We start from the raw sequence: 14,871 nt of genomic DNA on the forward strand, positions 1-14,871 counted from the left end.
GACAAATCCCCGCCCAAAAAAAAATCGCCTCTCATTGACGCCAACATTAACAAAATGTGTATACAATACACAACAACTAATGATATTTATTGTGCGGCCAGCATCACATATTATTAAGGAGTAAATAGTAATGACCCATCTCATTTGACCATATATATATATATATATATAAAAAAAATGATCTTTTAGTCAAGTAATAATTATTGTATAATATACAATGTATATTGTTTATAGATCCTGACTTTTGCGGTCCGGTTACTACAGTTAATTTGATTGACAAACGGTTAACGCCAGGTAAAAACTGAAAACCAACTGTCGTCTGTCGTACACGGTACACATAATACACTTATACTAGTATTGATTATAATATTATCGTTATCACTTGTCGCCTATCGCGTTATCGGTTAAAAAAAAAATTGTCATCTTAACCCGGTCCGGGTTGGTCCGAGTTACAAAATAATATTTTACGTGTCGGTCCGGTCCGGATAAGTAGTATTTTTCAATTTCATGGTCCGGTCCCATTTTATTAGGACCGCACAGACCTCTAGTGCCTGGGTATCATTAAAAGTGTTGATTCAGATGGTGCTAGTGTAAATTCAATGGAAAATAGGAAGTTATTTTATTAGTGGCGACTGAAGGAAAATATTATGTTTTTTAAGTAGAATGACATGCTAATGAAAATAAAACCACCACAGCTAGTGAGACGGTAACTAATTTAAAATTGAAATGCACTAAAATTGTCCATACTTCCAAAAAATCTACAGTTGAACTAAGCTGTGAACATTATTTATTTATTCAGTTTTATACACCTCAACCATATATTTTTAGATGTTTTAAAACATTTTCAATTAAATACAAATGTTTTAATAAATAGCTGTTCAATTCCTATACAAAATGTTTAAAAAAACTCTTTTAATAAAAATACCTCATTAACAAACAAATAGAAGCTTTAAATACAAATATAATAAATAATACAATTAAATTTATATTATAATCACCACTTGCCTTTCAAAAGAAGACTTGTAACTTCTTTAATTTTAAAAATATTTTCTACAAATTTGTATGTTCCTACCAAATTGTTTTTTTTAATATCAACTAATATTACTAATATGCTATGGTTATGACCTAATTAATTTACGCCAATAATCATTAGTCCTTACAATATATAATACACAGGATATATTTTTTACTATCTAGAACATATTATTGATATTAATTTTACAAATATCCTACCGTTAAAGAGGGTAGGGACAGCATTATCCGTTAACCTGTTTCTACGATTAACATTCAGGACCATATTTTTGTCTTCAAAATAATCTTTAACGACAACGTTTTTGTCAGCCACTTCGGGGACACCATTCTCAATCCACATCGCACGTCTAGAACAATAAAAAGTATATCAGTATAAATACGTCTTTATGTGATGTATTACATAATTAAATATTTTAAAAAGGTAAGGCATTAACAAACAAATAGAAGCTTTAAATACAAATATAATAAATAATAAAATTAATTTTATATTATAATCACCACTTGCCCTTCAAAAGACTTGTAACTCTTTAATTTTAAAAATATTTTCTACAAATTTGTATGTTCCTACCAAATTGTTTTTTTAATATCAACTTTTGAAACTCAAAAAGGTAACGTTTATGTTTTATTAAATTAAGAATATTTTACCTAAAGTGTTGACTAGTTGATAACCAGTTTTGAACCACTTTTTTTCAAAGTTATACAAGTTTAAAAGTTAGGGCGGAAGAAGAAGTATGCGCAAATAAAAATAATACTACTAATATGCTATGGTTATGACCTAATTCAGTTACGCCAATAATCGTTAGTCCTTACAAAAATATAATACAAATACAATATACAAATATATTATACACAGTATATATTTTTTACTATCTAGAAAATATTATTGATAATAATTTTACAAATATCTTACCGTTAAAGAGGGTAGGGACAGCATTATTTGTTAACCTGTTTCTACGATTAACATTCAGGACCATATTTTTGTCTTCAAAATAATCTTTAACGACAACGTTTTTGTCAGCCAGTTCGGGGACACAATTCTCAATCAATAAAATACTTTATGTGATATATTACATTATTTAATATTTTAAAAAGGTAAGGCATTCTTGTCATGTGCTGTCTACCGCTGTCTTATTAACATCCAACACTCAATACGCAGTCAAACGGTCTCCGCATTTGATTAAAAATAGCGAATTGCAGAAGTAGAAAGAAGACAATAAGAATACCGAAGTTAATTTAAATATTCTAACCTTTCAGAGTCCTTCGGTAACGTGAAGTGACTAATTACATATTTAGCTGAATGTAGCGAATTTCTATTCTTACGGTATTTCACACCACATTTGCGGTATGAAACACTTTTTGAATTGTTCATAATTGAAATAAAAAATCGCACAAACAAACCGGTGCAAAAGTTAACAATAACAACAAATAAATATATTAGAAATTGAGAAATGTATTAATATTTAATTGGGCATCCGGCATTCGCCATCGCCCATCTGTAGACTATAGGTACATAAATTAATCAATACCGCACGAGTGTGAAACTTCAAACTATAGTACGTTTCACGGTCACTGAGCTCGACTATAGCGCGCCCGGGCACTAAAATCAATACAGCTACTCAACATGATATAGAGTGTAGGCTATTGTACCGGGTGATTGGTTAACTATGGACCACTCAATATCTTAGAAGATATTAGACTTTTTTAATTATTTTTTTTTTTGTACTATTATAGTTATTAGGTGGGACAAATTTAATGTATTTTTCCAAATTTTAACACCATCCCTTATGCGTTAAAACCATATCAACTTTAGATTTTTAAATGGTAACCCCCAATTTTTTTTTGATGATCGTGTTTATTTTTTTTAAATTTAATTTTAGGCGTAAAAACTAGCTAAATCGATTGAGTAGTTAACGAGCTACACAGTTTTAAAATTAAAGGGAGTGTAAAAAATAAATTAAATATCTTGGAGACGCTAACATATTAATGTGACTGCTCTCTGTTATTATTTATTGACAATTAACTTTGACAATAGCTATTGTAGCGTTTAAAAATCATAACCGTACCAAACACTATTTACTTTAGGTAAATAATTCACCGATAGTAAATAATAATGATAACCGCTATATCGACTGACAAATATACCACCACTACACACTTTTACATTTATTTTGTAAAATAGTAGGATAATATGGTAGTAAAATGGGTAGTAAAATATGTTTTATTTGTTATCAATATCTTGTGTATATTTTTCCAGCATTTAGCAATTATTTGTTTTGGTTAATTTGACACATTTTGTTTATTCTTGCGATTTGTACGTCTTAATTTCATAGTATATTATAATAATATAGTATCATAACTTACTAGAGTCTAGATCTATGAACTTGTCAACATTTATTGTGTTTTAAATAATAACATTGATATTAAATATCCATAATCAATGTGAATACCAAGATGGAGTTTTGATCAAGTGACAAGTCTATAAAACCTAAAACCTTACTTATAAAATGTATGCACATCAAATATCAAAATTAAAGGTACTTATAATAATAAAATGTTATTTAAAAAAAAAATTATTATAATTTGAATTATGCTTGATGATATTTTAATTAAAACTTTTATTTTTACAGTATTATGTCTTTGTTCTGAGAAACTTATAAATGTGTAGTTTTGTGTTTTAACATATTGGTATCTGAATTCAAAGAAAAAATATAAAATTTTTTATGAAAAAATTGAATCTTCAATCATCGTTTACTGAATCAATAATAGGTAAGATAATGTATTTATTGATATAGGTGTATTGTATAAGTACATTTTTTTATTAGAAAAATATAATTAATCTTTTTTTATTATTCATGAACATATAAAATGTTTTTACATAATACATTTTTTGGATTACTTATGTTTATCATACTTAATATGTTTAATTATAATGCTCTACTTAAAAATTAACGTTTAACTTAAAAATTATCATACTTGTATAATTATAAAAAATATATGTGTATACTGATATTTGTTGCTTAACCATATGATTATTTAAGTATCTAAGAAACCTATTTAATTTATTTTAATTATATGTTTCAGTATGTTCAATATTAATATGGACTATCTCAACTTAAATTGATATTTGTTATTGTCTACAACTACACTACTACCAACGTCAAATTTGGTGTATTATATTATTGTAGTCAATCAGTCTAAACTAATTCCATTAATACATTGTCGAATGTTGTGGTATTCAATTTTCAGTAAATTTATAGGTGTTTTATTTTAAGGTAAAATATATAAGATCATCAGTTTGCAATAACTTAGTTAATTTCTATGAATTCATCTCTAACAATTTATTATTATTATTATTTTTTAGTTACTGTGGCACACTATTGCAGATAACGGTTTTCCATTAAGTCAGTAAAAAGAATAAGATGGATTCACAAGTTCAAATCAAATATTAGACAACTATATATATTTAGTTATTCAGCTAAAGATGTAATTCAATAAAATAATTTAAAAGTACTTTATCATTTTAAAAGTGACATAAAGTTTTTAAACTCTAAGTATTTAAACACACATATACTTAACATATCTATAATTATTATACATTATTTATTAATTATTAATGATGAATTCTTTATTTAATATTAATTTAATCTAAAATGCTGCTGAGAATGTTAATATTTCTAAAATATGTTATTGTCTTAATCCAAATCTTGAAATTATTTTCATGATGGCATAGTTTTGGCATTAGCTATTACAGAATTTATTGACAATTTTCTAGTGGTTTACGATTAAGTTTTTATAAGTAATAAAGTAAATAAAATTATAAAACACAAAATAGAAAGAAAAAAATGTTAACTATGGGATTAAGTGTAAAAAAGTAAATTGAATGAATATACTTATAAATATTTTTTAACTTAAATAAGTAAATGGAGATGGATTTCTTCTAGTGGGAAATCATCAAACAAACTTTACCGCCCTAGATAACTTCCTATAACTACATCACTATATACAGCAATATGTTGTACCTCTATTATTTACAAGTTAATTATAGATATGTTAATTTTATTTAGTCTTAGTTTTTTAATATGATTTAGCAAATAAAAATGTTTATTCGTATCTTATAAGCGTATTATTTATCTTGTTACTTGTTTTTTTATTTTACTATTATCATAATAAACATAACATAATATAGTATTTAAATGTTTGTTAGTAATATTATTATTGAATTTTAAGCTTATGACTGTTAAAAAAGCCGTACAAAAACAAAAAAAATTGTACTTTATCATTCACTCTAAATTTTTGCTTATACCTCGTACAACGAGAAAAACAACCATTTATTAAATAAGAAATATACTTTTACTGTTCATATGAACACATTAAAATAAGTAAGAATAGTCAATACTATGAAATATATGCAGTATAGGCTTAAGGTGGTAATATAATAAAGAGTAAAAATGGTAATAAATAAATTTAGTAATAAATAAATACAGCTTTTAATAATTAAAAATACTGAACTAGAAATAGTTAAAATTGACGCGTTACAACTTTAAATTATAAAAATGAAAATTTATTTTAGTGCACAAGTATTGGATGAACGTATTTCTTATGGAATCCTTTGTTATCTAAACATTTTAATAAACACAATAGATGCCTTATAAAGATGTTGTTTGACATCTTATGTACCTATCATAAACCAGTTCGAACAAAAATGCTAAAATAGTTTCTGTACATATTAAGTTTAGTTTTTGTTTATTTCTGTATATATTCTGTACATATTAACTATTAACTGTATGTAATACAATATTATACTAAAAAAACAAAAAATTAAATGTTATTTATTAGTTTTTTTAAAAATATTTTCACTAACAGAATTAATAATTTGATTAGTTAAGACACCAGTACAAGTAATACTTATTTAGACCAAGACGCTAAATATTTAAAGTAAAAACCAAGACGCTAAATAACCATAATAATTGAAAAATTAGAATAATGAACTTTTTGATTAGTTTTCAAGTAGTCGTATTTTTATAATAATTTGTTCTGTGTTGATATTAATCTACGCTAGTAACGAATTGTTTTGGTAGAACCACGGTATACACTTTATATAACACCGTGATTAGACCACGGTAACCTATGGTTGAAATTGAAAAAAAAACTATTTACTAGGGCTTATAATATTGTTTGTTAACAGCAGCTAATGCCTAATATTCAATACGTACAGGTACACCGCACCGCTAGGAACACTACAGAAAAAACAGATAAGGAGACATTACCTATATAAATATTACTATAGATTTATTATTAGTTCGTTTTCATTGTGACCGACGACCGTCAACTATTAACTTTAATCTACAACCGTGTCGTTAATCAATCTTATTTTGTGAAACGTGAGATCCGGCGATAAACGATTTTTTTCTTTAGCTGTAAAACTTATAAAAGCATCTCATATAAGCTAATATTATAATAGTGTAGTACTAAGCTATAACTTTAAAAGTACTTGTCTGATTTAGCTAGTTTTTACACCTAAAATTAAATTTAAAAAAAATAAACACGATCATCAAAAAAAAATTGGGGGTTACCATTTAAAAATCTAAAGTTGATATGGTTTTAACGCATAAGGGATGGTGTTAAAATTTTGAAAAATACATTAAATTTGTCCCACCTAATAACTATAATAGTACAAAAAAAAAAAAATTAAAAAAGTCTAATATCTTCTAAGATATTGAGTGGTCCATAGTTAACCAATCACCCGGTACACAGCTAAACGGATTTTAAGTATTCAGTCGAGTATAACACGATCAAAATAATAATCAATAAATACCGTAGGCAAAATAATAACGGACATTTCGTACGCTATTTTGTTATAATAATATGTGGAATTTTATTTTTAAGTATAGGTACGTACGGCTCGCAAGGGAGCATTACGATAAGAAAATAAGTTACGAGTAAAATGCGAATATAACATGTACAATAGGCACTGCAATAAAAAAAAATTAAAACAAATATAAGGAAAAAGTTGAGGTATGAGGTTTATAAGGTGTATAGGTTAAAAAGTTTTATAAATAAATTCGATATTTATGTATTGCAGTGCAATATTCGATAATTCAATATTTCAATTGGTTTTGCTGTTTACCGTCAGCCCGCTCATATTTGAAAGTCAAAGAGTATATCATTTATTTTAACTATGTCACACGATACTCGTTACCAGATCATAAAAACAATTTTTAATGTTTATAATTATTTTAAAAAATTATGAATTGAAAAATATATATTGAGTTCAGTGTTTTGGCCCATAAACCTATAAATAAAATTAATTAAATATGTTAAATATTAAAATTTCGTTATCGGGTATTATCATGTTACTATTTTTCCGTGATATTATATTTTCTTCAATGCCATACCTGACAAATATCTCTGTCTCTTTATAACGATATCGATCTCTCTCTCTACTCTCAGTCCATTTCTTTATAGGTCTATGTTTTGGCCACATTCGGTTATCAAAATCGTCGTCGATTGACGATTAGTGTAAAATGTAAATGAGCCGTTTAATAAATTGTCTTCAGCTAATAGCCATTGATTAAATACATTTTGTATTTACCTACACAGCTACCGCCTACTATAAGTGGCTTTAGCTGGCCTTTAAAGTACAAAAAAAAGTCGTTAAATTTTCTTTTTACAGTGTATTTGAGATACGAATTAACGCGGGTAACAACTAAAACGCAATTATTTTTCGGACAAGGTAATACGTTTTATCTACAATAAACGTTCGAAATTCCATCGCATCATTTCAGTTTTTTGATTTCTAGATCCAAATGCATCGTCCACGTTTATGATGACTTCGTCGGTCGATCTCTTATACTAGAAAACAAGAAGCGGCATTATATGGTGAGTAAAATGAATCTAATATTGTGTAAATTGTTTGTATGCTCGGCTAAGTGCTGTTTTTCATTTCAACGCAACACTTTTTTTTGTCCGCTTGATAACCGATTGTCTATTGACTGTTTAACGCACAACTGTATCCATCTTTATAATATTTCTCGAATTTGTTTCCAAAAAACTGTTATTTTTCTAGTACAGTATTTGATTAGGCATTGCAAACAATTATTAGTTTTAACTAGCCTATAAATTTAATGATAAAAATCTTAACATTTAAAGCGTATGTATTTTAAAATATAAATTTATGATAAGTCCAAGCTACTGCATCAACTATACTATTATATTTGTTTCGGTGACATAATTACTAACGTTACAAGAATGATAAATGTATACTATAGTTCCATTCTGTAGAGTAGTCTATGGCAGTCCATCATGTATAGTAAACTTGACACATAATATTTTTGTGATTTTCAGTCAAAAGCATTGTCAATTTATTTTAATTAATTAAAAATTAGGATAATATAGTAACAAATATTGACAAATCCCCAAGCATCTCTGCGTGTGTCATACATACCTAATAACTAATATAGCTAAGTTTTTGACATTTGTTTGCTTTAAGCTTATTCTAAGTTAGACAATATGTTGATGACTCGGAAAACTATAAAAAAAATTATCAGCATGACTGGAAATGAAACACTTGTATCTTGCCTGCTGGGCAATTAATCTACCACAGACTTTTCGACACTATCTTCTTATCTTTGATATTTTATAGCTTTGTAGTTACTAAGTTTGTTAGTAGTTAACCCAATTACAGATAAACAACTGCACACTATATAATATGTCTTACACATTTATATTGTATTTTACACTAAAGTTTACCTAGAAGTTATAAACCATATTATTAAATATGTACAAACTGTATTAGAAATACCAAGAAGCCACCATTTTTTATCAAAATCAACTCGAGCTTTAGTTGTATGATATTATGAATGATTATAATGTGCATATAATATGTGATAATTTGATACCTACTTGACATTACTTGAAATTTATAGAAGTTTCATAAATTCAATCATTATAAATAATAACATTATTATATAACCATAAATAAACTTTGAATTTTTGTTTTTTTACAGATCAAAATCACATTCAATATACATTATAATTTGATTTAACGGACGCGACTGTAAATTAGTAATAATATTGTGCACGAAAACAAACACAAAAATCATCATGGTTAGTATTTATTGTTGAAAGTTAATTAATTTAAAAAGGTATTGCAGGAAGTTTATGCCAAACCGTTAAATAAGTATTCAAACAGATAATAATAGGAATAATTTAAACTAACCCTTAACTACTTACAATATTGAAAACCCATAATATAACGGTAATTTTATAATATCCTAGTATTGTAGTTGGAGATTTCTAACATTAAATTCAATTGCTTTTTTTGCAAACAATATTTGTTTATATTTTGGTTCTTGTTCATTTAAAATGGTTATTGATGTACAATAATATCAATATTTATAAATGGTTGGGGTTTTTCAGTGGTGGTCTCTAGGTTCTATGTAGTTGGCAAGCAGATATCAAATTATGATAATGACCATTAGCATTACTTTCCTTCCTCACAAAATCACCTACCACTGTAAAAAGATAATCTCCTAATGTAATAATGATAATCTACCACTATTTAAACTGTATAAATGGTCATTCGGAAATCTTTCTTTGGGAATACTCACTCGACCGCAAGGTACTCAGGTTTTTGAAAGCAATTGATTAAGACTAGGGATATTATTCGACCGGAGTATAATTTTGAGAAATACTATATAATTTGAGTACTATTTGTCAACCAAAGATTTGCACCCTTATTATTTCCATTTTATTATTTATGTACAAAAAACTAATTTTTTACATTATTCTATTGGTGTAACACCTCAATAATTGTTTAATGGATAATTGTGAGTTTCTTCTTTACATTTTAATGAAATCTAACACACAACTGTCATGTTAATGTATTAATTGTTTTAAGTCATACAATACTTATAATTGTGACTGTGAATTTTTTTTTATCTTAACACAATGGTGTATAGTTTATAATTAATTTCCTTAATACGCTATTTACAAATTATAAATATATGTACATGTTTTTGATACTGAACAGTTTAAATATAATTATGTAAAAATATCTTATTGGATTATATTGTTACGTTAAGTGTGAACACATACTTTTAGTAAACTATTTTCATTTTTTTTATTTACTCTAAGGTAAAATAGTAATGTGAACACATAATTTGACATTTTTATTAAAAACATCAAGGTACACTATTTTATTTAGGCTTCACAATCTATATTTTAAGTCCAGCAAACTTTTCAATGCATGCTATTGTTATATTTTTATATAATTATAAATATTCTAATTGGAAAGCATTATAGTTTTTTTTTTTTAATGCAATTGTTTAACTCTTACAAACTTATTTTTTGATGTAGTCTAATATTGTTTTTATGTGATTAGGTGAATTTGGTCGAACCTCCACTTCTTGCTGTCGGTACTGAGGTCAGTGCCTAGTATAAAGGAGCATTTTGTGATGCAAAGATCAGGAAAACCTCAAAATCAGTAAAATGCAAGGTTAGTTTATGATATATATATATATACATATACAGGTTTTGTGTTTTAGCAATATGTGCTAAATCAAAATTTGGTATGATCAAGAAAACATGCGTTTCTTTTTTTGTAGATTGGTGCAAATGTAATGAAAAGAAAGAGTTATAAGAAGGAACAATTCAAAAAATACAGGACTATTGTCAAAACACTGTTGGTACGACAAATTTCTAAGAGTTTTATTATTTTATTAGTTATTATTTTTGATATTTTAGACTTTTAAATGTATTCAATATTTATTTTTTATCAAAAAAATCTTTGTACAATTTATTTTTACTTAATTCTTAACTGTATACTAAATAATTTAAATAAACTTAGTTTAGCTGTTAAATAATCTTAATTGTTTAAACAATTGATGCTCTTTTTTATATTTCAATAGTTAGGTATTGTATTCAATGATTTTAAGTTTTAACAAAAGGTTTTATGTAGTGTGAATAATCTTATTTTGATTGATTTTTTACAGGGAAAGTGGAGAGGAAGACATTTTAGAAATGGAAGAAAAAGACATTGGTAACATGGTGTGCATAGAGTTCAATAACAAAAAAAAAGTCAGAGACAATTGGTTTCCCGGGTTAGTGCTAGCGCCTACTGCACAATTTGCAGTCAAAACAAACGTTTTGGAAGACTACTTGGTTCGTTCTTTTAAAGATGGAAAATAGTGAGTTGATGAAATAATTCTAATTGAATTTAATAACCTATTAATGTGTTTATTTTTATAAATTAACCATAACAACACTTCCATTTGCAGCTGTACAGTTTTGAAAAAAGAAATTACAGAATTTACAAAAGAAATAGCCCCCAAAGTAGAAAATCCTACTTTAAAAACGGGTATTTATTATAATTATAGCATTGTTATTTTATTTTTATAAATATCTTTTCGTTAATACAATTCAAATTTCTATAGCTGTTGAAAAAGCGATTTTATATCTGGACAAAGATGAACTTCGGCCACATTAGGACCGTGACTTACTGTTTGGACTCGAAAAAAACTGTGTCATGACAGTGAAGGCGTTATAATATTGATGTAAAAAATTAAAATTTAATACATTTCTGTTTGGTAATTAAGGCAGAAGTTAGTTAGTTTTCTTTATAAATTTTAGGTAATTCTTTTTTTGCCACGTTTGAAATATAATTTTCCATCTTTGTTAACATTGTTAGTCAAATAACTGAACCGCTTTTACAGATAATTCCGCTTTGACTTATCATGTTCTGTCATAATGCTACAGATTTATTTTTATCCTTTATCTGTTTACAATAAAATTATCAACATTTCTTAGAACTCCAATTAAGAATCTATTGAAGACCATTTTGGGCACTATTATTCAATTTTATGGATGTCCGAGGGACACCTATAAAAACCAAGCACCCATGATTAACGACAAAAATGTTGATGTGTACAAACTGTTCAAGGTATTTAATCGATATTTAATTTAGCTTAAAGTACACGTTAGCGTAAATAGAATCTATTGAACATTCAATTGGGTGTTTAATGATTGTCAGTACAGTAGCTGTTAATAAAACTAACTGATACAGTGTTTTATTATGTTGACACAATTTTCAAAATAGATTCGAAGAAAATATATGTTTGAATTGCTTTTGGTGTGTTATTAAGTTATACATGATAGATTGATATTGATTGATGAATCTTATGCAATGTTTATTATAACATCATGATGTGGCTTAACGGGTCTTGAAGGTCTAACTCTGCCATCATGAGATTGTTTCTAGATGAATTCGCTATCCGGAACGGATTGTCAGTCCGAAGATGTATGCAAATTATTCAAACATTTTTTAAATTACTAAACTAAATGAAATTATTAAATTCGATTTATACTAGTATTAAAATAGTTGATATATTTATGGACAAATAAATTATCTTTAACGGGATACTTAAGTTTTAAATATATTTAAATAACTATTTGTACAGAAATTGTAACAATGATGTGTTATGTGTATATAAAATATAGAATTCAGTTGTCGTATTCTAAGTGTTTTATTATGTTTTAGGTTGTCATTAACTTGGGCGGTTTTAACAAAGTCAGTAAATGTTAACAGTGGATAACTGGCACAAAGGATTGGCCACAAACCGTGTTTCTTCTGTCAAACAATATTACCAACAGTAAGTGTATGTTTGTAATATTAAATATCGCTAGTATACCACGAACAAATAAACAATATTGTAATAATCGTGTAACTTTATTAAAAAAAGAATTACCCTTGTAAACTTAAAAATAATAATATAACATCCTGTTTGGAAAAAATCAATTTATAATTTATAAATGTTTTTATAAAACCGAAAAAATTAATGCACTTTGAATTTATACTTAAAAATTATTACAATACGAGTTATGATGTATGTGAAATTAATTTGATGAACAGCGAATGATAATAAGTACTTTGTTTGTACTAGGTATCTACATAGTATTGAAGATTTCTACCAAAAACTCGGCTGCTTGATGATAAGTCATCTTAGAGGAGTGAGATCTGGAAGCAGATTTAGTCGCAGTATCATTCATGATGTGGATAAAGCGTTACCCTCTAGCAGTTTTGATAAGAACAGGCAAACGACTATTGCCATTAAATTAGAACCTAAGGAATAAAAAGAAAAAATAGAAACTTTCATAAAGGAAGCCGATATTGTCAAAGAACCGGTGACACCAAAAAAACCTTCCAAAACTTTAAAAGTCGAAGACAAGGTTGCTTTAACTTTGAAGAGTAGTGATAAACATGTTGCTAAGAAAGTAGATAAGAAAAAATACAGGCCTGAAACAATCGGAAAGAAAACGGAACCGTTTGTCTGAAAAAAAGCCTTTGAAAACCGTAAGGGTAGAAGAGAAGGTGGCAGCAACATTAAAGAACAACATTGAAATTCCACACAAAGTTGACAGAAAAAAAGAAAAGTCTGAAATCGTTTTGAAAGAAAAGGAAATGGCTACTGAGTCTGTGACTAAAAAGCCAAGTAAAACGAAAATAGAAGAAACAATTACTTGTTCTGGTAATAGTGCTCGAAACAAATCTACTGTTAAAAGTGACTCTGTACTGGCTGAATCAAAAGATCTTCCTAAGGACAGCAAGGTTAAAAAGGAATTTAAAGAAGCTACTGTTTAAAAAAAAAGGAAGGAAAAAACGCCATTATTTAAAAAATCCAAAGAGAAGCTTCTGCTAACCAAATTACAGCCAAACCAAAAATCGAAGAGGAACTACCAATGGTGAGCTATTAAAATACTTTTGTTAATAATGTGTGTATTTATATGTATATATATATTATAATCGAGCTGTTTCTGGGGTTTTTTTTTAATGACTAGTCAAATTCCTTTTATATTGTTCAGTAATTTCAACTCACTAAATGTTCAAACTAACTAGGTATTTTATTGTTATGGAGATATCTGAAAAAGCAATAAACTTGTTTAAGTATTGGGTGGCTTTAATTTTATGTTTGAATATAATGAATTATCCATAAATAATTCAGGGATTCACAAAGAATTAATAGAATAATTCAAAAAATGCCATCAAACACTTTTTGTCTTAATTTTTTTTTTTTATTCATGAACAATATGATTACTAATCTGTAATTGATAGTTGTACACAGATAGTTCGTGATGTTTTGCCAAATTAATAATCGAATACATTTTATTCTTGTTTTTATTCAGTATTACCATTCGTTGTCGTCAACGCTGTCGTCCGAAGACGAGCAGATCCAGCTCAAGAAGAGAAGAATCGTTGATGACAAAAAACTGTCGTCGTTGCTGAAGAAACGGGGTGAAGAATCCAAACGTTGATTGCGACATACACAAGCCTAGCACGAGCAAAGGGTTTTTCAACGCCATGCGCCATCAACCTTAACAGCAACCCGATCGCGAACATCATTTCTACGAGTCCAAATCGCCTTCCAAAACTGAGGCGGTAGCGGTTTGTACGAACCAAGTTCGTCTAAGGTTAATTTGTTTAGAACCCGAAAGCAAACGGTACAATCATAGCAAAATAACAATTCCTACTAAAGATGGTAAACCGCTGGTTACGTTCAGTAAGTATAACTTAAAATAATTATCGCTGATTATACCTAACCGTGACATACCGTTTGTTACGATATTAATGTTGACGTTTTTTTTTTTCTATTTTAGCACCAGAGATGGATTCGGCTCAACGTCAAGCAGTGATTTTTTTGTATAAAATCAACAAACTTCAAAAAGATTACACCACGGACAAAGCACGCATTGTAGTGCTGGATCGCAGGAGAAAGAAGATCAGGAAACGCAAGAGGGAACTAGCAAAGAGAACAGCCGCAGTGAATCCGAACAAACAGTCGACAG

The 14,871-nt window shown here is 27.6% G+C and overlaps 1 protein-coding gene and 2 long non-coding RNA genes across 11 annotated transcripts in view; 2 read left to right on the forward strand and 1 right to left on the reverse strand.

Moving 5' to 3' along the window:
- LOC126841603 (uncharacterized) overlaps nucleotides 1–2,598 on the reverse strand; it is a 58,359-nt gene extending 55,761 nt beyond the window's left edge. For 2 of the 3 annotated variants that reach the window (XM_050578191.1, XM_050578190.1), the window contains exons 1-2: nucleotides 2,280–2,598; nucleotides 1,234–1,379 (exon numbers count right to left, since the gene is read on the reverse strand). In XM_050578191.1, the coding sequence (XP_050434148.1) occupies nucleotides 1,234–1,379; nucleotides 2,280–2,401 (268 nt within the window). In that variant the 5' untranslated portion in view covers nucleotides 2,402–2,598. Of the gene's footprint in view, nucleotides 1–1,233; nucleotides 1,380–1,942; nucleotides 2,071–2,279 lie in introns of those variants that run through there. The other variant, XR_007686201.1, reaches the window with a different exon arrangement.
- On the forward strand, nucleotides 495–14,864 carry LOC126841604 (uncharacterized). Of its 7 annotated transcripts, none has more exons than XR_007686206.1 (13): nucleotides 495–706; nucleotides 7,706–7,765; nucleotides 7,833–7,911; nucleotides 9,039–9,138; nucleotides 10,415–10,528; nucleotides 10,638–10,718; nucleotides 11,025–11,219; nucleotides 11,310–11,389; nucleotides 11,466–11,585; nucleotides 12,569–12,680; nucleotides 12,972–13,770; nucleotides 14,212–14,585; nucleotides 14,683–14,864. It is a non-coding gene; the product is annotated as an uncharacterized LOC126841604 (long non-coding RNA). The 7 variants fall into 7 exon arrangements; XR_007686205.1 differs by lacking the exon at nucleotides 495–706 and adding an exon at nucleotides 6,800–6,923; XR_007686207.1 differs by lacking the exon at nucleotides 495–706 and adding an exon at nucleotides 7,029–7,047.
- On the forward strand, nucleotides 3,497–4,683 carry LOC126841605 (uncharacterized). Its single transcript, XR_007686209.1, has 4 exons — nucleotides 3,497–3,566; nucleotides 3,660–3,798; nucleotides 4,114–4,304; nucleotides 4,394–4,683. It is a non-coding gene; the product is annotated as an uncharacterized LOC126841605 (long non-coding RNA).
- Nucleotides 14,865–14,871: the final 7 nt, after the last annotated feature.

Source organism: Adelges cooleyi, unplaced genomic scaffold (assembly GCF_023614345.1).
Source record: "Adelges cooleyi isolate 19-005CV unplaced genomic scaffold, UGA_ACOO_1.1 ACOO_flye_CR_arks_rails_tigmint_CR_PRNA_397, whole genome shotgun sequence".
NCBI classification, from domain to species: Eukaryota; Metazoa; Arthropoda; class Insecta; order Hemiptera; family Adelgidae; genus Adelges; species Adelges cooleyi.